Genomic DNA, 21,018 nt, shown 5'->3' on the forward strand with positions numbered 1-21,018 from the left:
AAACAAACGCAGTTTTGAATCAGGGGCGGGGGAGGGGGTTGGGGTGGGAGGACAGCACACCAGAGTAGAAATCTTTGTACAGATGCTTTTTATTGAGATTTTAGGTAAGCAGTTTATCAACATGGAAAACCAGCCTAGCTGCTCCAAAGTAACCGTGAAAGCCGGTGATCATTAAATGGACTGCACGTGCCTCGCACAGGGCGGGTGGCCGCAGGCGTGGAACAGCATCTCACGTGGGAGAGGACTTGAAACGTGCACTAGTTAGGCGTCTACTGGGGGCGGGCTATAGACTTCCACTGGCACGATCAACGGGAAGAGAGATCACACGGGAATTACATGGTGATTTTATAGGTAACGGTATCTAGATTTACAATAAGGCTGTAGAGCAACGCACAACAGGAAGCGAATTTCTTTCGGGATGTGACACTTTGCCAAGAATACAGTAAATACGTTACCGTGTTGGTGGCTGCCCAGCGAGGAAGACAGGCAGAGAGAAATGTCGGCATGTGAGGAGGGACCCCTTCTCCCAGGGACCGGTCATTCCAGCTCACGTCAACCGGTCTGTCCGCTCGAAAATAAGACCCCTTGCAAATACAACCTCTCGCAAAGTTTTAATCCTAGATGCGGGTGTTCGCCTTTATGATCCCGTTTTCCAAACCATTTGGAAGCAGTGAGGGGGCAGGGGAAAGTCACGTTCAAATGTGCAACTCCTCGGAAGTGGTGTTTTCAAACACAGCTGGCCATTCGTAACGAGTGCCGAGGGCGGACCTTTCCTTTGGTGCTTGGTAAGTCAGGTGCAACAGTCGCATCTCGGGGCGACGGCGAGACGGGTGGCGGGGATTCGGCACAATCGGACCAGAAATGACGATCTGGGCTGAAGGATGATGGAACAGAAGGGACGTCTCCCTGCCCCGCTCGCTAGGACGAGGCCGTGGCTTTAGAACTGACATCAAAAGGGAATCCCGCCGAACCGTGTTACTGAGACTCGTTTATGATGCAGCCAGTCTAGAAGAAAGCATGTGGGGTACCTGTCAACGAGCAGGACGGCTTCTGAAGAGGTAGGTGAAAGCAGTATTTCATGGCAAGTTTGCTGTCAGATGTTCTCGAGAAAGCGCAGGCGCTACTCAGCACAGAGCAGCCGATAAGCTTTTGTTGAAAACAGTCCATGGCAGTGGGGACGGCTGTTGGCCCCATGTGGCTGCGCGCGTTATTTCCGCTTTAGCTTACGAGAAACAGAAAGGACTGCCTTTTCTTTAAATAACAAACTATACAAATAAAAAGGAGCAGAAATAAGGAATGCTTCGATGGAAAACAAACGTAAGGATTCAATAAATAATATAAAATGCTTTTGTGCTAAAATAGAACTCTGTTTTTATATATATATATATATATATTTGTATATGCAGTTTAGCAATCTTTATGTTACCCAGAAAAAGCCAAATCTATCATAATCATTTAAAACATAGAAAAATACAATTTAACAACAGAACTTAAAAAATGGCCAGTGTTTAGCTTACAAACCACATATAATATATACAGCATGGAATGTTAATCAACTGAGACACAAGAAAGAAATTAAATTTCAAGTCCTTTGTAATTACAAGTGCACGGTTAGAAATATTTCTCCATTCCCTACCCTTACATGAAAGACATTTTATAGTAGGACAAAATAAAATATGGGAGCAGAGTTAACAGTATTCAGAGATGATTTTGAGATGGTGGTATAAGAGAGTTTCCTCTAAGAATGCTGAGTTATTGAAACCTTAAAAGGCAGTTTTTATTCCTGTAGGTTTTTGATGAAATGCATATACTGTTAATCCATTTTCTGGTGTGTGTGTGTGTGTGTGTGTGTGTGTGTGTGTTTAAATAAAGGTAATTTAACATTTGGGGTGCTGCATTTATTGGTCAGTGCTCCCCGGCCACGTCAGTGAGTGTCTGGGCATTGGGCACTTCCAGGGTTGGGGGGGCATCCCTGTCCCTCAGCTGTAAAACAGCAGGTCTATTAGTTTTTGAGAGTGAAAGAAATCTAAAGTCCATTACGACCTGAGGAAATCGTATTATTTTAGAGTTCAACTTTCATTAATTCGACAGGAAAAAACTTATTTGAATGCAGCCTGGGTAAAAAGAAAAAATGCATATTTGTATGAATTCAAGTAATTAATTCAGATCTCTCAGGGCAACTTTTCGTGGGAGGGAAAATCAGGTTAGATCTTTCGGAAAAAACGTTTTCAAATTTAAACTATTAAAAGCTCACTCTACGGATCGTTATTAAGTAATCTCTAACCCAATATGGGGCTCGAACTTGCAACCCCGAGATCAAGAGTCGCCTGCTCTGCCGATGGAGCCAGCCAGGCACCCAGTATCCAAGCTCCTCCAGGAGTGAGCATGGCTTAAACAGCAAGTCTGGTGCTGTTATTCTGGGAGGCTTCCTGTGGCTTCAATGGATGTGCGACAACGTCTGCAGCTGGCCACATGGCCCTGGGGACAGCCACCCAGACCCTGCGTCTGGCCCTCTGGGGAGCAGCAAGGCATGGCCAAATAGGGTGTTAGCTCTGGGTGCTGTGCAGAGTCCTGATGGAAAGCCAATGGCCTATTTATAAGTTCAGAGGCTCCATAACTGAAAATAAAGTGGCCGTGTCTCACCATAATTACTATTCAACTCCTGTTTCAAGGAGGGAAAGAATCAGCCAGCTTTAACTCGGGCGTTTGCACAGTGCTTGGTGTAAAGGTTGTGAGTTTTGACCTGCAAGGTAACGTCTTCCTTCCTTTGCCCCATTCCTACCACTGCCCTTGTCTGGGGGGGCGGCGCCCAATCCACTCACCCCTCCAGCCCACAGCCCCCCCAGCCACCACCTGCCAGACTCCAGTGAAGCCCCACCTCCTCTCCGGGCACAAACGTGTCAGTCCTTAGGGGTGGAGAGGAGGTCATTCATCATGCGTCTCTGGATGACCCAGAAACCCTTCCCTGAACACTACTGAGAAAAAAACCCACGTGTGATGAAGTCTTACAAGATAAGTCTTATCTTAATGCCAGCGCATTTGAAAGTATGTTTTCTAGATTTGCATCACGTGAAAGAGGTCCAGCTTTGAGAACCTGGTTTTCTTCCTGACATGAAGTCGATTCCGTCAAAAAGGCAAATGCTGTGATTGAACTGGTGCAACTACAAATGCGAAATGAAATTTTTTAAATCATCAGAGAAAAACCGCTCTTCGATCTTTTCTCGTGTAGGTAAAGCTGTCAATTGGTAAAGGGTGTATTTTTTAATGGCCAGTGAGGGCCTTAACACGATGGTTTCTGATATCCGTGTGGCGCATTTCAAATCACAAATCGAGCTCAGTCTTGCTTCAAACAGATGGTTGCGTGTTGTCGCTGTGGTCTTTCTGGAGCTGGAAGGCTGCTGTCCTCCACGGCTGGCCCTTCTTCCCCACGGATCCTGAAATCGTAATGTCAGTGAACTGGCCAATCATTTCCATTAGCACGGAACCAGCGAACTGCTGTAAGTTTTGCTGAAAACTCCTACTTCCACATGAGACAGAAGGAAAAACCACGACCCCCCAAGGCCATGAAGGAGCGATTGCACCAGTGAGAGTATTTTGGCTTAAAAAAATAACCTTGGACTCACTCAAGTTTTTCATGGATTCCATACATGTTGTATAGCAGCTGGAGGTAAGATCATCTTTGTTTTTAGACTTTGCCCTTTTCATTCCCTTGATTTATGAAATCAAGACATTGTAACTTTATAAAAATATTACCAACTTTATCTTCCTTGGATAATGAGAAAATGTGTGAATTTCGTCCTTTTGAATGGTCCACACGTAGGAAGGGTCAAACGTCTAGGAATGATGTGACACTCTTAAAACCTTCGGAAACAGCCAAGTATGCCAAGACTTCTAAACCAGCAGCTTGGGGCACCTGGGTGGCTCAGTCGGTTAGGCATCTGACTTCGGCTCAGGTCACGATCTCACGGTTCGTGAGTTCGAGCCCTGCGTTGGGCTCTGTGCTGACAGCTGGGAGCCTGGAGCCTGCTTCCGATTCTCTGTCTCCTTCTCTCTCTGCCCCTCCCCCGCTTGTGCCGTCTCTTTCATGCGCAAAAATAAACAAACATTAAAAAAAATAATAATGAAATAAACCAGCGGCTTTCTTTGGCCATGCAAGGCCATGCAGGCACAAGGCGCTGGCACAGAAGGGTCCCGGAGGTGTCTTCTGTCTGGCAGCAGAGAAACTGGCCCCGTCAGGACGCCTGCGGGGGCAGGTGCAGGTAGGAGACAGGCCAGACAAGACCCCAGCACTGGGAATTAAGGTTGAGGCAAAAGGGCTCTCAGGTAATTTCCCAATTCACGTTTCCCTTCTAAAAGGCAGATGAACCTTCTGTTCTACTCTGGAGCGAAAAAGGTATCTTTCAAACAGCCACACACTGGCATGGCTGACGCGCTCGGGTCTGAAAGGGGAGACACTAAGCCCAGCCCCTCGAGGAGTCTGTGCCCGAGGGCCTTGACTGTCGAGCAGGGACTCGGGGCGCAGCGAACTGTAAGTGCTCAGCGCATGGGAGCCTGCAACGGGGCTGGTGACAGCAGGGACAGCTGTCGTTAACCACAGTCGGGAAGGCGCTCACCCTTTGCGAGGAACAACTACTTTTCTGTTGCTGGCAGTTTTTTGGGTTTTTTTGTTTTTGTTCTGAAAACAGAATTTGAACGTCAGTCTTCCCTTTTAGACCAGGGGAAGGCATGTAACTAGGGCACCCCTCCTCCTCTACTGGCAAGAGCGGAGTAGAATGGATATGCTCATGTAGACCCCAACTGGTAGCTGAGACGGGTAAGGAACCTCCAGATTTCTTTTCCAAAGCAACTCCTATGAAATGAAACACGTTCTGTAATTATCTTCCAAACTCTCCAAACAGAATTTCATTAAAAAGTACTCACTTTCCCAATGAGCACAGGACCCAGAGATTTGGACCCACTGAAAATATCGAGGGCAGGATGCAGACAGCTGTGATCGGTTGCTGGTACTGTTAGTAGTTAACTTAGAAACATACAACGAGACTGTACTAAGAAGACAGATATGTGGACTTTAAAAAAATTATTGTTATTATTTTTAGTCTGATGACAGAGAGGACTGCACTGGGAAAATCACTGCTTCTTACAGCCCAGCATTTATTTGGGGTGTGAAAAGGGCGCAGGGCGCGTGGCGGGAGAGCAAGCCGGGGCTGGGGGGAGATGACAAGATGCCTCTGGGATCAGGGGAAGGGCCTTTCCGCTCCCCTGCTGTGTCGGGCATGGGGTGACCCACCCGGGGAGCAAAGTACTACTCACTAACGACAGGCCAAGGTCGACAGGAAAGTCAACAGATGCGGTTAGCCCATCTGGACACATTCATTCTTCAGCATCCTTTAGTCAATGAAATTCACTGTAAGTTATGCTACGACGTGAAACGGAGCGATTCTTTCCTTCCTGTACACACCCGTTATGGATACGTGTCCTGAGGGCAGGCAGAAGGAACCGGAACGAGCGCGTCCTGGAACCGCTTACTGTCGGAACCCTAGACAGACCCGCCCCCCAGCAGCCGTGTGCACCCAGACATGTGAAAGTGCTATGTGTTTATTTGAAGATGTCTGAGAAACCGCTGTTGCCCCGGAAGCCAAAACCCCACGGCCTCGCCTTCACAGCCCGCCAGGCCTTCCCACGATCCGCTGTGGGACGGATCCGCTGTAGAACGCCCTCAGTGACGAGTGATGGCCACGTCCTCTGAGGGCACACTCCCTCTGTTCCCTGTCGGACGCAGGCTGGTACCCGTGGTTCCGCACACACGGTGGGGGCCCAAGTGCAGCCTTCTCGGCAAGTATCTTCGGCTTCCAGCCCCGGGCAACGAGAGGTGGGTGTGCCCACGTCCTGCCCTGCGGCCTTGTGGACCAGGCACGGGGGAAAGTGGCACGTGGAACGAGGCAGCGCCAGGGCCATCCGTGCCCGATGTGGCAGAGGGCTGCACTCCGTCCTGGCAAGCGCAAGATGTGTCTGACGGTCAGACGTACAGATCGAAGGGATGGGCAGGAATCATTCCAAGTTCTAAATTCATAGATACCCAAACCGGGACGCGACGAAGGAAAAGAACTTTCGCTTGTTTCTTCAGTAGTTTCGAGCGTGGACAGATGTGATGCAGAGGGAGGCACTCGGGGGGAAGGGGGTGTGTAGGGGGGGGTTGGCCGGCCCCATGCCGACAGCGGTCAGAGCTCTTACTGGGAGCACTTCAGCGTCCTGGGTCCTCCCGGCCGTGGAGGGGCCCTAGGGACACGGGGACCGAACCTCCGACCCCCGGACTTCTCCAAAAGGCTCCATCTCAAGGGCTGAAAACCCTCGGCACGGGCTTCCTTGCGGCCCTGTCTCCCCAGGACCCTCCTGCCCTGGGTGTCAGAGGCCATTGCTGTTCCTGTGACAGAGGGGAGGCTTGGACAGCTCAACCACGCTGGAGCGGGACTTGTTGAGGAACTTGGGGGCGCGTCTCAACAGCCGCTGGGCCTCCGTAAACGTTTCGGTCAGCTCCTTCTTCCACTGCACAAACTCGGGGTCGCTCTGCACGGAGACACAAAGGGAGAAGTTGCCACGGGCTGGCCCATCCTGCCGACAGCCGGGGTGCCTCTGGCAACGACAGTGACGTGCTACTCTCCGGCCCGCGGCGGCCTGCATCACTGCGGGCCACACGGGCGGCCTCCTCCAGGGCCTCCCCCGGGAAGCAGGGCCAGGCCGGCGAAGCCCCTCGGGCGCTCCTGATCCCCACCCCGAAGCACCGCCGGTGATCGGCTCAGACATGACCTCCGATTTCTGATTTCTGAACTCAAGTCTGTAAAATAATACCTGAGGGGGAGCTCTGACAGATTAACCAGCACCTTCACGCGGGCCCTGTGGCGGTGAAGTTACTCAACACACGGCCTGGGCATCTACTGCTGGTTTCTCTCTCTAAATATGCTCTCGTGCACATCCCCCCCCCCCCACACTCACCCGCGCACACCCCACCACCCTCCACACCCGAGACACCCCCCCCCACGCCTACACACATACCATACACCCCCACCTCCCACCCGCACCTACGCATGCACACACACACGCACACACACACACCAGCACCTCAGAGGAATTAAATTTGGGCTACGGTAGAACTTTGGAGCGAGAAGGACGGCATTCCCCCTTAGAGGAGTCACTTTGGTATCTTGCATTTGATTAAACATCCAAGCCTCAGCCTCAAACATGCTGAAAGAGGAGAACCTGGAGACCAGGGGCGCCTGGGTGGCTCAGTCAGTTGAGTGTCTGACTTGGGCTCCAGTCAGGAACTCATGGTTTGTGAGTTCGAGCCCCACACGGGGCCCTGCACTGACAAGGCTGGGCCTCCTCGGGATTCTCTCTCTCTCTTTCTCTCCCTCTCTTTCTCCTTCTCTCTCTGCCTTTCCCCTGCTCATCCTCTTTCAAAATAAATAAACTTAAAAAAAAAAAAGAACTGGGAGACTCGATGACAAATAGACCCCTAGTAAACAGTGGACAGTTTCCAGATAGGGCAATCCAATTACTCCACAGTCTTCCCCTCCTGCCATTTTCTGACTTTCATATCTTTGACGGTAACTGTTAATTTGCTGAGCTCCTGGTACCCCGGGGCTTTCCTGCTAAGTAAGTGATAAAGCATGGATTTAAGCAGAGGTTTCATACCCAGGCAGCCATCTTCACTGGACATATGTATAGCTGCCCAAGCTTGCACCTAAGGGACACGTTTTTTAAAAAAAAAAAAAAACCAAAAAACTCACCTCGCATTGCAAGACAAATTGCTTCCCTCCTTTTATCCTCAACAAAATGCATTTCTTGTCTTTAATCTGAGTTTCTTCCACAGACAGAATCTGTTCCATCGTCAGTAAATTTTGCTAGCCATAAAAAAAAAAAAATGACAAATTACTTCACACTATTTCCCAGCTTCTTCCATTCAATGGATAAATAATACGGAAAACTATCAGCTCAGAAGAAAAAGTAAAAAAAAAAAAAAAAATCAGTCTTTTTCTTTCTTTGAGGATATTCTAGAAGCGAGGGGGAATGGCTACAAAGAAACACGCACAAAATTTAAACTACGGCATCTCGGAGGAAACGGCAAAGAAAGGAACATCTCGATAACTCTCACGCAGAATTGATTTCTGAGCGGCCGTGAGTCACACGTACCCTCTCTGTGTCGCACGCCCATCTGAATTCTACCGACCAGGCTGTAAGCAGACAATGAAGCACCGTGTGACTTACGTGAGCAAATGGGGCGGGTTGTTTTTGACACGGCAGCCCAGGGAAGGTCTAGCAATGTTGGCTTATAAGCTAATGATTTTTCGCAAATATCAAAATGATGTAATAAATCCAGGTGACATCCTTAAAAGATGGTCACACCGGGTCTATAAGAGGATGGCCTAAGGTGACTGCTATAGGGTCATGAGTACCTGACTGTTTAATGTTTTTTTGGATAAATACTCCAGGAATCCTAAATGAAAAGCACCATCGTGGAGGCTCACGTTTTATATTACCTGATTTATACCTACGAACCTATCCATCCATATACACCTAGACAGCTCTCAAACAGCACGTTACACATTGACTCTCTTGAAAGCAAGCTAACTTACTGAATCCCATGTGTTTAAAAAAAGGGAAGATTTTTTTTCTTAAAGTTTTCAAATATCCTGAAAAGTGAGACAATTTCCTTTCAGTGTGCGCCACAGAGACTGCCCAGTAGACAGCAGAATTCAGTTGACCCTGGGACAACACGGGTTTGAACCGTGTGGGTCCACTTCCGCGCGGATATGGTTTCTTTTTTTTTTTTCCCCAGGAAATACAGGACAGGTCTGTAAATGCATTTTCTCTCATGATTTTCTTAATAACGTTTTGTTTCTTCTCGCTGACTCTATTGTAAGAATACAGCATATAAGACATATAACAGGCAAATTTTGTGTTAATCAGCTGTTTACGTCATCAGTAAGCCTTCTGGTCAACAGCAGGCTATTAGTAGTTCTTTGGGGGGAGTCAAAAGTTATATGTGGGTTGTTGACTGTATGAGGGGCCAACAGCCCTGACCCCAACCCCTGTCGTTTAAGGGTTAACTGTAAATACGTCATATGCCCAGGGCCACTCATTATCTGGAAAGATTACATCGTACTAATATACATGAATTATAGCTTGGGTGCTGAGTTTATAGATTTGTGAAATACATATACTATATGTAACACATATCTATAGTATAATATTATATAACATAATACATATTATGTAATACCAGCACCTGAGTTATAATTCAGGACCCCCAGAGACTTAGTACTTCATAGCCCGGATGTACTGGCTTTGGAAGACAGCCCCCTGGCACTGGTAATGGTGAGAAGGTCTTGTGCATTTGAACGGGATGTGATGTTCGACAGCAGTCACTCATAATTCAGCAGCCACTTTACCCACAGGGATTTTAAAAAGTCCAACAAACAAGATTAGAGGTCACTCTTTTCTGTACTTCTCACCACTGGACAACTGATGGGCAGTGTGCGGACACATACAACACATCGACTATACGTGAGACCCCCGTCCTGCTTCCTTGGCCCCAGAAGCCGAGCCACTCCTTCCCCGAGAGCAGAAGTGTCCCTTACGCCTGGGCTGCCAGCTCCAGACAAGCCCTCCACTCCTCACACAGTAGGCGCTTAATAAATGCTGCCTGCCTTGCTTAAAGGGACAGTGGGGATCAGAAATTTCTTTCTACCTTGTTCACAAACATGAGCCCTCGAAACGACCCGAGGGTATCTTCCTGCTTACGGAATGGAAGTCACTTAGAATTTTCCAACAAAACGGACACCGGAGGAAGTGTGGCGGGGTGACCTCACCTCTGCACCCAGCATCCTGGCTCGCTGCATTTGGGCCTGACGAGGGGAGGCCCCGTGAAGGGGAGACTGGGTACAGGCAGACCCACAACTGTTGGGCTGTGTCATGGGCGTTGGATCTTCTTCTCTGAGCTCTGGATTTACATGCCTCCGTCTGACTCCAAGGTCCGAGATTCTTTTCTCCCCCCTCTTTTTTGACCTACCTGACTGCTCTCTAGCCCTTCTTCAAACCTGGCTGTTTTGACCTCTCACGTTCTATTTTCAGATGTTACAAAATCCTTCCTTGACTCGAGGGTTAAAAGCTAAAGTCTGAACACCAAAATCTCACGTGGGCAGGTTAAAACAGTTACGCGGAGCTTCGCGGCGTATTCCCTGTGACACGAGAGCCATGTGGCACTCGGGACGCTGGAAGCACGTGCTGGTGACGGCACTTCAGACTCACCCGGGACTCTCCCTCTCCTCTCCATTCAAGTCTGTTTGGAAAGAGGTAAAAATAGCGACGCTGCCACTGAGTCAGGAATGGGTTCCCCAGTTTTAGCATGTAGCCATGCATGATGCAGTCTTTTCCCAGAGCGTAATCTGAGGAATATAAAATAGCCACGAATTAAATGGGCTCCGAAACAGATCGCCCGTGTTATTCTCAGAAACAACAACAACAGAAGAATGACACACTCTTTGGAAAAGTCAAGTTTCTATGAGTGGAAACATGTCCCATAAACCATTATCTCGGGATCACAAGGACGGGTCTCTTTGGCTCTCTGCTGACGTCGTAAGTGGCTGTTCCTCAATATTCGGATTCGTCTGTGATGTTCCCTGACTGCTCAGAGAGGACAGAGGTTTGTTCCCAAACTATTCTTTCGTTATGCGTGACAGCAAGAATGGGAGAGTAGAGAGGAGTTCGATTCGAGTGCTGCCCAAAGTACCTCTGCCTTTACGTGGGCCTGGGGTTCTCCCTTCAATCCTGTGAATAATAATAAGGAACTTACCAAGCAGCCGAGGTAACACGAGGATCAAAACTGCTTACTCCTTAAGGTTGTATTTATGCCTCAAATACATGGTTACGCAGACAGACCAACTCACACTCATGCTGAGTCCTGATCACGCTGTTAGAGTGAAATACTGTCTTTCGCTCTTTGGTTAAAGGTTCATTTTAAGTGGCTGGCTTTGACTCTTTAAAGGCTTTCGTGACTGGGCTAAAGTTCACTCTCTCTTTTTCCTATTCCTTCCACAGCTACGAAGGGAACGCCTGTTCTGGGCACGCTGGGTGCCACAGGAGACAGGACTCCTGGCCTCAGGGAGCTATGGTCCTCACAGGAGACCCCGAGGATGAACAGATAAGTAATACCCACATAGCGGCGCACGCAGGAGGGAAAAGAACCAAGGAGGGAGGGGACGAGGGGATCGGGTGGGCTCCCTGGAGTTGTCATTTTAATGGAAAATTGTTTGCGCTGCGAAAGTATATCGATGGTGGAAGCCTCGCAGGTCGACTTCAGAGACCTAAGCCTAGACTGTACTGCTCTGTACAGTGACTGGAGATCTTCAACCAAGATCCAGCGATGCCCACATCAATCGCTTGTATATGAGGGTAAATTCGCTAATCTGCTAGATGCTCTGATTGCAGCTCTCGCTACAATGAGACATTTGGGCAAGGTCATTCAGGTCCGCTTTGTCTGGGTCCACTCTGTCAAGATCCTAGTGACATCATGGCCCTCCCGGGAGCAAATTACCATGGATGTGACCTGCCGTGTAAAATTTGCTACAGCAGGGGCACCTGGGTGGCTCAGTCGGTTAAGCGTCCGACTTCGGCTCAGGTCAGGATCTCACGGCTGGTGGGTTCGAGCCCCGCATCGGGCTCTGTGCTGACGGCTCGGAGCCTGGAGCCTGTTTCGGATTCTGTATCTCCCTCTCTCTCTCTGCGCCTTCCCCACTCACACTCTGTCTCTCCGTCTCTTAAAATCTATATAAACGTTAAAAAAATTTTTTTTTAATTTGCTACAGCAAAGAGTCCAGAGTGATGTCCATGGACGCATGTGCTAAGGAGCAGCTTAGAGATGAAGCCTGCCTCCCTGGAGGACGGAGGGGAGCACACTTATGGGGCTCTACTGCTCCCATAGTGTGTACTCAGGTGGCTTTTACGTAAGGAGGGATTCATCCAGGCTCGGGCATGCTTTTCTGGGCAGGTGGTGGATGCTACTGGCAAACTCTCAACGGGACGAATGAGCCTGGATCAAGATGCCCCCCTTCAAGCAACTGAGAACAGAATGGAGTTGGTTCTGGTCATTCCTGTCATATAACGTCAGCCTCAGAGACAGTCTTTGCCCGGAGCTAAAGCGAAATGATGTCATCCCCATCAACCACAACAGATTCAGACATCCAAAATTCATAAAGTCCGCGGAAAAGCAAGAGTGCCCACGTTCGCTGAATTAAGAACGGCTGATTGGTCTGATACTTGGCGTCGTGCGTGCAACTCTGGATATCCCCCATCGGGCACTCAAATATTGTAAATAAAAAGGCACTTTGGTGGGGCGCCGGGGTGGTTCAGTTAAGCGTCCGACTTCGGCTCAGGTCATGATCTCACAGTTCGTGGGTTCGAGCCCCGCGTCGGGCTCTGTGCCGACAACTCAGAGCCTGGAGTCCGCTTCGGAGTCTGTGTCTCCCTCTCTCTCTCTGCCCCTCCCCTGTTCATGCTCTGTCTCTGTCTCAAAAATAAAAAATAAACAGTTAAAAAAAAAATTTTTTTTTAAAAAGGCGGTTTGGTAACTTTATTGCTGTTTTTTTTTTTTTTTTAATTTTTTTTTTTAACGTTTATTTATTTTTGAGACAGAGAGAGACAGAGCATGAATGGGGGAGGGTTAGAGAGAGGGAGACACAGAATCCGAAACAGGCTCCAGGCTCTGAGCTGTCAGCACAGAGCCCGACATGGGGCTCAAACTCACGGACCGTGAGATCATGACCTGAGCCGAAGTTGGCCGCTTAACTGACTGAGCCACCCAGGCACCCACTTTATTGCTGTTTGTAAAGTAACTGTAATTATATCCATTGATATCTCTTGACAAGTGACATGTGTGCCAAGTTCCCCACCCGAACCCACATACTTTGAGAAATGGAAACGTAGGCCCTTTGCTCAAAAATTATTAAGGACGCCAAGACGGTGGCCGCAGAGTGTTCAGCCCAGGGGGGTGCCCTCTGAGGTGGCCCAGGTCACACTCCCATGAAGCCGGGCCTGCTCCTGACACCGTACGAGTTTTCAGGGAAGACACTTGTCAGCTCACCCTCAAGGCTCCAAGATCAGAGGACTCACTGTCACAATGATGCTGACCATCTTTATTTATACGTTGACTAAAGGCTTTGAAATATTATACTGCACTTTTCCAAGCCACATAGAACTATTTATGGCACCCACCCCCCTCCCCCCCCCCCCCCCCGCCACCCCTGGAAAGTACTTTATGACCCAAATACTTTTTCAGCTTTACAAGAAATTTTAAGAAATTCATCGCATTGGAAATACTTTGAGACACGCTGGCTATTTTACCTTCTTCGTGTCCAAGCTGCTTATTTTTAGCTCTCTTCCTGGCCTCGATTTTATCCGTGTCTGCATTTACTGCTTCATAAACGGTTTCTGCTACTTCCAGCTGCCAGCGCTCGGAGATCACCAAGGGGAAGTTCTTGTAGAGATCTTGGTCGCAATCAAGAAGCTTATTATTTTAAGAAATCAAGACAGGTACGATTTAACATCCTTAGCAAGGCAACAGATTCAGAAGTATCCTATCTGTGCGTGGGAAGTCAACTGGCCACAAGCCCCTGCTCATCCCGAGCGACATCGTCCTCAGCTCTTGGCCACGAAGCACGAAAACCACACTGATCGGAGCTCCTAGTTTAGGCACGGATTACCTGTCGGGAGGCTTGGAGAGGCTACCTCAGGGAAACCTGGGCGTCCAAACCAGTTACAGGGGACAAAACCAAGGCTCGGGAAGTTGCCTGAATGGCCCAAAGTCACTCAGCTGGTAAGTGCAGATGTGAGCCCGGTCTGCGGGACTCCAGAGCCTCGATTATGGTTTACAAAACGTAAAGTATGAGGACCCCTTTTTAACCCCAAAAATGTCTCTGGGCTGCCACATCATAGCCGTCTTATTTTTGGCACTCTTTCGTGGACGGTAGTACACGTGATGGTGACAAAACTCTATTGTGACGGCAGTAATCCTTTTAAAGGACCCTGTTGCCCCAAGCCTGGCCGTGAAGCGGTACTTAAGCCTCTGACTCGAACGTCCGTCCAGGCTGCAGACGCCGCCTGGTGGGGCACGCGTCTGGGCACTGGCTGCACCACGGTCCCCCAGGGCGGCCATCGCACCAGACCACAGAAGTGGCCTGGGCCCTCTCAGCTTCCCCTTCGCCCAAGCTCCCCTTCCCGGGAAGCTGGTCCTGACCGCCCCTCCTTCCCGACACAGCCAGTTCCAACCGGCTGCTACTCCTTGGTCCCAGTGCCCTCGGTCTCCGGTTTCCCTCCTCTCCCCAGCAATCTTCCCATCATCCTCCAGCCACGTATCTGCCACTTCTGTCCCCGTGCCCCACTGGCTCCAGTTCTGCGTGTCCCTAGCTACAGCTCCTCACAGGTGCGTGCGCTTGCAGGGCTGAGGCCTGCTACGGGGGGCGGGGGGTGGGGGGGTGGGGGAGAGCTGCTTGGTAGGAAAAGTGAGGGGGGAGCTTACACAACCAGGGTATAATGAGGCAGCTGAGCTGAGATGGGGAGGTCCTGGGGGAAGCTGGGGAGGTGGGGGCAGACATGAGCCGACATGTGGTGATACGCTCTGACTTAGCACCCTGAAAAGGATGATTTTCTCCCATGACTCACCATCTGTAATTATGCCTTGTCTACTGAGAGGCATAATGATATGAACAAAAGTTTGAAAAATGCAGAGGATTATGTTAAAAAAAAAACCCACCACAGTGATTATTCCACTTTTGATTGACAAATGCAAAACGGCTCAGGCTGTTTGCTCTTTTCATCCTGAGGCGGGGAGATCTGAATACTTAAAAGGATTAAGATGGCTGGCTCTCCAGCGCCAGGCAAAGTGTGTTTGCTATCACGCAGTTGTTTTCTCTGCTTCACGTACGTGCGAGATCTAGTTCAATTGCAAGTACCTCCAAATCTGTAAGAGACTGACCACCGTGCAGCTTATCGAACAGAACGATTAGCCAGGGGAGAGCTTTCATAGTTTCTAATTTAGCTCCTTGAAGGCTACATCCTTCAAATGCGTGGACGTTCACTGGTAACATCCCAGAGCCAGCCGATACGAAGACAGCCACCCGTCTGACTGCCGACGAAAATCTCCCCACCCTTCAAAGCACCTGCAGGCGAACGTCACAAGTGTACCTTGATGCCTTTGGTGTCGTCTTCATCAAATGAGCCAATGTCAAAGGCGTCGGCAGCGTTGACTTCTCCCCGGGGAGGAATCAAGGGTGGAGGGTACTGGAAGATCCAAACAGGAAGGTTTCAGTTATCAGATCACCTGACGGCCTGTTCGACCCACGTTATCGTTCTATAGCGAGAACATGGTGCAGGATACCAACAGGCTGAATTCTGTGGACACTCCAGCCGAGGTCATTCCCGTCACAACACATATGTCACAGAGGAGCTTTGCATGGAACAGCCCTAAGAGAAGACCCCAGGTTTTAGAGAAACTGAAGGGGGGGGGGGCGGGGGGAGATTCATGTCCAAGGTCTTAAAGCATCGCTAAATACAATGAAGTCTCAAGACTGCACATGCCGCCAGCTGAACTTTGGGAAAACATGATCTCTCAGACAACGCGGCACCACATTCTGCTCGCTGGGGGCCAGGAGCAGGGCTCCACACCCACAGACGTCCGGAGGCCAATGCCAGCTACGCCAGAGCTCACTCCTTCACTCACATCAGGCGGGCCTAACAGAGCGTCAGCCCTCCACGGTTGGACTGTTTGAGATCATGCAAAAACGAATCGGAAGCTGATAAACATTTAAAAAAAAAAAAACACCTTAATTTGGGGGTGGTTTCCCGAACCAATGGGAATATAAAAATATCTCCAAATTAAGGGGAGGGAGTTATGCTGACATCCAGTCACACTGATCCTTAAAAGTTGTGTGGTGCTGGGCTAGAAAGCAGGCGTAAATTTGCGACCAACTTTTCTCGTCGTCCCTCGATAGGTGCTATGTGAAGACACAGTCACGGATCGAGACAGGAAGTCAAAAAGACGAGCAAAAGCCGAAAGCGTCTCAGTTATTTGGACATTTGAATTCATCAGATAACAACTGCAGTTCAGCATCTGTTAATTTATACTGCAGATGTTTTCACAACGTTGAAACTAGGGAAACCAGGGGAGAAGCGGGCCCCGAGGGAGTCGGCTGGATGGCAGCGAGAATGACCCGGCGGCCGTGGGAGGCTGGGGCAGGGCCCTGGGGGATGGACCCAGGAAGTGGGGAGCATGGGGGTGGCGGTGCCCAGCGTGGGGTCCCAGAGAGAGTACCTTCTGTAAGTAGACATGCTGCCAGTCGATGCCTTTGAAAAAGCCGTGTTCCTTTACTTCCTGTGCCCTGTGGAAGAAACACATCAGTGGTGAGCGTGCCTTTGCAAACCTAAGGAATATTTTGCAAAAAACTGTCTCCTAGTGCGAGAACACGGGGGAATGACTATTTCAGTTCTTTAAGTAAGCAAGGAAAATAGGCTTCTTTCAAAGCAACACAGGAAACACGGGATGTTTAGAAATACTGGATGCGGAGGCCAGGCAGCTTATCCCGTATGGTAATTGACTGAGGATGTGCATTTCAGTTTAAGAGAACCTAGGAGTTGTCACGGATGTACAAATACATGGGATTCTGTCATCATGAGAACCGATTCAAGTAAGAATTACATTAGAGATCTTCACACTGAGGAGGTTTACAGCAAATGTCTATGAGGCATCTTAGATCAAACGGCAGGCATATGAGGCACCAGATACTAATTTAGAAGCAAACTAGAAATCTAGGAACACAGTGCACACCAAACCTCCTCATAAACTGAAGAAACAGGCTTGCCCAGAGATCACCGTTAAAGCTCAGTCTATGCAGAAGAAAAGGGGCCGCATCCCATGAGGAAAGCCTATGTGGGGGAAACATACACACGGCCCCTGTGCCCCACCGGGGGCTCTCGCCCCAGCTCTGCCCGGGGTCCCCCTCAGCCCTGTCCCTTGGCAGAGTCCCCAGGGCTGGCTCTCGGTCCCCTTCCTCTGCTCTCACTCCTTGAGTGACCTCACCCTGCTGGGGCCTTTAAGTGCCCTGAACCTGCAGACAGCACTCCAATCTGTGTCCTCAGCTCTGACCTTGTCCTGCACACCGGGACGCCCACCCACCCGGTGCCTACTTGGCTCCTTGGCATGACCACTCGATGGGGCGAAAGGTCGGTAGAACCGACTTCCTCTCACAACTTGTTGTCTCAGGCCAATGAGCCGGATCACCCTCGACGCCCCACCTCTCCCCTACTCCACGGCCCAGCCCTCGCCAAGTCATGGGCGAGGTACTTCTTACTGCCCCCGATCCTCAAGACAATCGATTCCCAGTGGGGGCGGTGGGGTCTTTGATCATGGAGGGGATGCTAAATGTCCCGAACTGCCACCATCCGGCCCCCGCCCCGCTCCCTGAATGGCTCTAACTGCCCCCTGCCCCAGCCGGCACTCGGGCCATACAGCCTGCAACCCCAACTCTACCCTGCAGCCCCCAAATCACCTTTTCATTCAAACAATCTCCCCACGCCCCTGCCCGAGACTCTCCGGAGGCTTTCTTGTTGTACTCACAGCAAAAGTCCGGGGACGCGGTATGCAGGACCTGCCTGAGCCCCCCGCCTCTCTGACTGGCTCTTGACCTCCCTCTCCTGGCTCCCCAGCCTCCTTGCTTTTGTGCATCGGGGAAGCTTGATTCCATGGGACTGTCAGTGGCGGACATAATGAATGATAACGGAGCTCCATGACCAGCCTTATTGTGCACAATAAGGCATTTTGTCCAAAGTTCCGGTGGGGATCCTTCCTCCCCGCCCTCCTCCCAAGGCTGAGGTCTCAGCGACAGCACTGCCTTATTGATCTCACTCATGCTCTTCTCGCTGTCTGGGATCATCCTATTTATTCGATCGTTTCCACAATGTCCTTCACCCCCACCCAATATAAGCCCCAGGAAGGCTGGGCTGTGTCTACCTTGTGCACGGCCTGAGCCCCAGCGCTTAGGACAGTGGCTGGCACTCAGGGGAGTGTTCAGGAAGTGTTCACTGAATGCATGACATCCAAGTTAAAGGGTGTCCATTTGCATTTTGCTTTGTTCCTTCCCAATAATCGCTAAAATGATGGAAGAGGAACACGGAGACATACATGCACCACAAAGCGCATCGGGGAACCGTCAGCAGACAGGACGGGCGTGGACGTAGGAGCCGGGACTGTTGGCAAGAAATGGCAAAGCTATCTCCTGGGAGGCAGAGGTACTGAGCTCCAGGCTCAACACAGTGTGTATGGAGGGGGGTGTGGAGGGGGTGGGGAAGGGGGGATGGTGAGCCACAGGCTGGAGACACAGGCTGAGCTCTGTATATGGAACACTTAGCACACGTGTGCATGCACACACACACACAGACACCATACTTTCTTTCTCTGTATCTAATCCCAAAACACCTACAGCTAGGTGTTTATTCTATTACAGTGGGGGAAACCTCTGAAAGGTTCTATTTGAAAGAAATTAAGCCTGCTAAAGATTTTAAAGAGCAATCAGAAGAGAGATTAGAAATTTAAGCCATCAGAAAATAGAACAGAATCAAAGCAAAGATACAGGTAATACACAGGGTCAGCGGCATTGATGACCCTTCTAGAAGCTCCCACAGCCACCTAGAAGGAATTCTGCGAGCTAACCAAGGAAATGGAGGAGCGCGAATGTCAAATAAATAAAATAACAGTATTCCCCAAGCAGAAGAACATTCCCCAAGCCTGCACGGTCCACGGGAGTCTCGGTGCTGGACGTGATGAGTGATAATGGAGTTCCATGACCAGCTTTATTGTACATAATAAAGCAGTATCTCCAAAGATCTGGGGGGAATTATTATCGATCTAGAATTCTACAGCTGGCCAAAATAGCAGTCAAGTTGGAGGACAGCAGGAAGGCATTCTGGATGTGAAGGAACACGGAGAGTTTACCTCTCACACCCCCTCTCTGAAGGAGTTCCTTGAGAACGCTCTCTAGCTAATCGGGGGGAGGGTTGGGATGGGGGCCCCCCAGAAGGCATGGGATCAAGTAAATAGCAGATTCAAACCAGGAGGGCAACAAGAGAAAAGGTCAGAAGAAAGGGTGCTGAGTAGCACAAACCAAGCAGTCGGCTGTCACCGAAGCTAGTGGGTTTGAGCCCTTCCCGAAAAAAAATCAGTCGGAAGTGAAAGCCCACACATACACATGGAGATCTCATATAGAGCGCAAACGAAAGTGAGGGCCACTCCAGGCTAGGCTTGGGCAAACTGGATCAGCCTGACCGGGTGAAAATAAAAGTGAACGGAGACAGAAAGCAGTCAGTGGGACAGAAGAGGACAGTGCAAGACAGGGATGCCAAGACCCTCATTTTCTAAAGTAGGGACTCAAGACCCTGTTTGTAGTTGGTGGGACAAGGCACAAGTGGGTAAGCAGAGCATTTAAAACCGCACGGGTTAAACAAACATAGAGTTTCAATTCTTCTGAGGGGTGGTGGACAGGGAAGGCTATAGAGATAGTACTGAAAGAGCTAAATCTTCATCTGTATCAGCAGGCATGGATAATCTCTCAAATTAATAAAGACGGAAGTGTGCAGGGGCACCTGGGTGGCTCAGCTGGTCAAGCTGATCTGACCCTAGATCTCGGCTCAGGTCACGATCTTCTGGTTATCGGGCTCTGCGCTGATAGTGTGGAGGCTGCTTGGGATGCTCTCTCTCTCCCTCTCTCTGTCCCTTCCCCACTCATGTGCGCACTCTCTCAGAATAAATAAACTTGAAAAAAAAAGTACGCACATGAGCACGTTACGCAGCTACCTACACGATATACGTGTAATATACAGTATAAAATGTATACACACATACAAGCTACTCTAAAATACACGTATGCATACATATGGGACATACACTCATACCACGCATGGTTAAAAGTTGTTTCTTTTTTGTTCCAAACTTTTTTTAAGTTGAAGTACAGCCGGTGTTACATTAGGTGCACACGGAATGATACAAGTCTACTCGCTATGCTGCAGCTACCACCTGTCACCAGACTGTCACTATTACCGTCCCATCGACTGTATTCTGTGCTGTGCCTTCCACCCCCGTGACTTACTCATGTACCTCTCACTACCCTGTTGCTCATTCTAGAAGCTGCTTCCTATGAAATGGGAAGAAGAGCCAGCCCGGGGGTGAGGAGAGACTGGATTGTTGGAAGTCGGCATTTCCTTCTCTGTCAGCTTTCCAGGTATTACTGTCCTTTTCACCCAGTGGAGGGACAGCAGCTGGAAAGCGAGTTCAAGACAGCAGCCGGCCAGCTACGCGTGAGCGAAAATGGGCGGCGGCCAGATCGGGGTCCTGAGCTGCCGTGGTTGCAAACGTAATTAGGAAAACGTCACCAGATGAACCGCGAGACATCAGGATTCATTTCCACCACCTACATGATCGATTTTTAAAGTTCAAAAGTTAATGACTCCTTCAATTCGTTAATTATAAAACACTAAGGACAGCATGTGTATTTCTCCTGTGGTTTTTTCCCCCCGCTTAGATCGAAATGGGACACTTTTAGGGGCTAGGAATGATCTGTGACATACTGAAAATCGCCATTAGGTATTCTGTGTGATGATGCTGACACTGAAGAGTGAAAAAAAGGGCCTACCCGCCTCCACGGCAGCCAAGCCGCTTACTAGCGTCTCTCTGGAGCAGGCCTTCTAGGAGGGCCCGAAGTTCAGGGGAGAAGGCCTCCGGGAGCTCGACGTTCTGGGGGAGAGAAAGAACACGATTTCGAAGACGCTCCCTGGAACCAGGGCCCCGACACCCAACCAGACCTAAAGGCCATTTCTTGGATGAAGAGTGTTAAAAGCTGAAGAGTCATCATGAATTAATATTTACTCCAAAGAAATGGGAAACTTACTAATCACTTTCTTTGTTTTTCCCCCCCAAGTAAT

General features: G+C 49.7%; 1 protein-coding gene across 2 annotated transcripts in view; it reads right to left on the reverse strand.

The window, feature by feature from the left end:
• Positions 1–5,062: 5,062 nt before the first annotated feature.
• Positions 5,063–21,018, reverse strand: part of GRK3 (G protein-coupled receptor kinase 3) — a 126,834-nt gene continuing 110,878 nt past the window's right edge. The window contains exons 15-21 of one of the 2 annotated variants that reach the window (XM_042911673.1): positions 20,730–20,830; positions 16,361–16,427; positions 15,235–15,330; positions 13,396–13,558; positions 10,306–10,442; positions 7,785–7,898; positions 5,063–6,564 (exon numbers count right to left, since the gene is read on the reverse strand). In XM_042911673.1, the coding sequence (XP_042767607.1) occupies positions 6,403–6,564; positions 7,785–7,898; positions 10,306–10,442; positions 13,396–13,558; positions 15,235–15,330; positions 16,361–16,427; positions 20,730–20,830 (840 nt within the window). In that variant the 3' untranslated portion in view covers positions 5,063–6,402. The remainder of the gene's footprint in view (positions 6,565–7,784; positions 7,899–10,305; positions 10,443–13,395; positions 13,559–15,234; positions 15,331–16,360; positions 16,428–20,729; positions 20,831–21,018) is intronic. The other variant, XM_042911674.1, reaches the window with a different exon arrangement.

Source organism: Panthera leo, chromosome D3 (assembly GCF_018350215.1).
Source record: "Panthera leo isolate Ple1 chromosome D3, P.leo_Ple1_pat1.1, whole genome shotgun sequence".
NCBI classification, from domain to species: Eukaryota; Metazoa; Chordata; class Mammalia; order Carnivora; family Felidae; genus Panthera; species Panthera leo.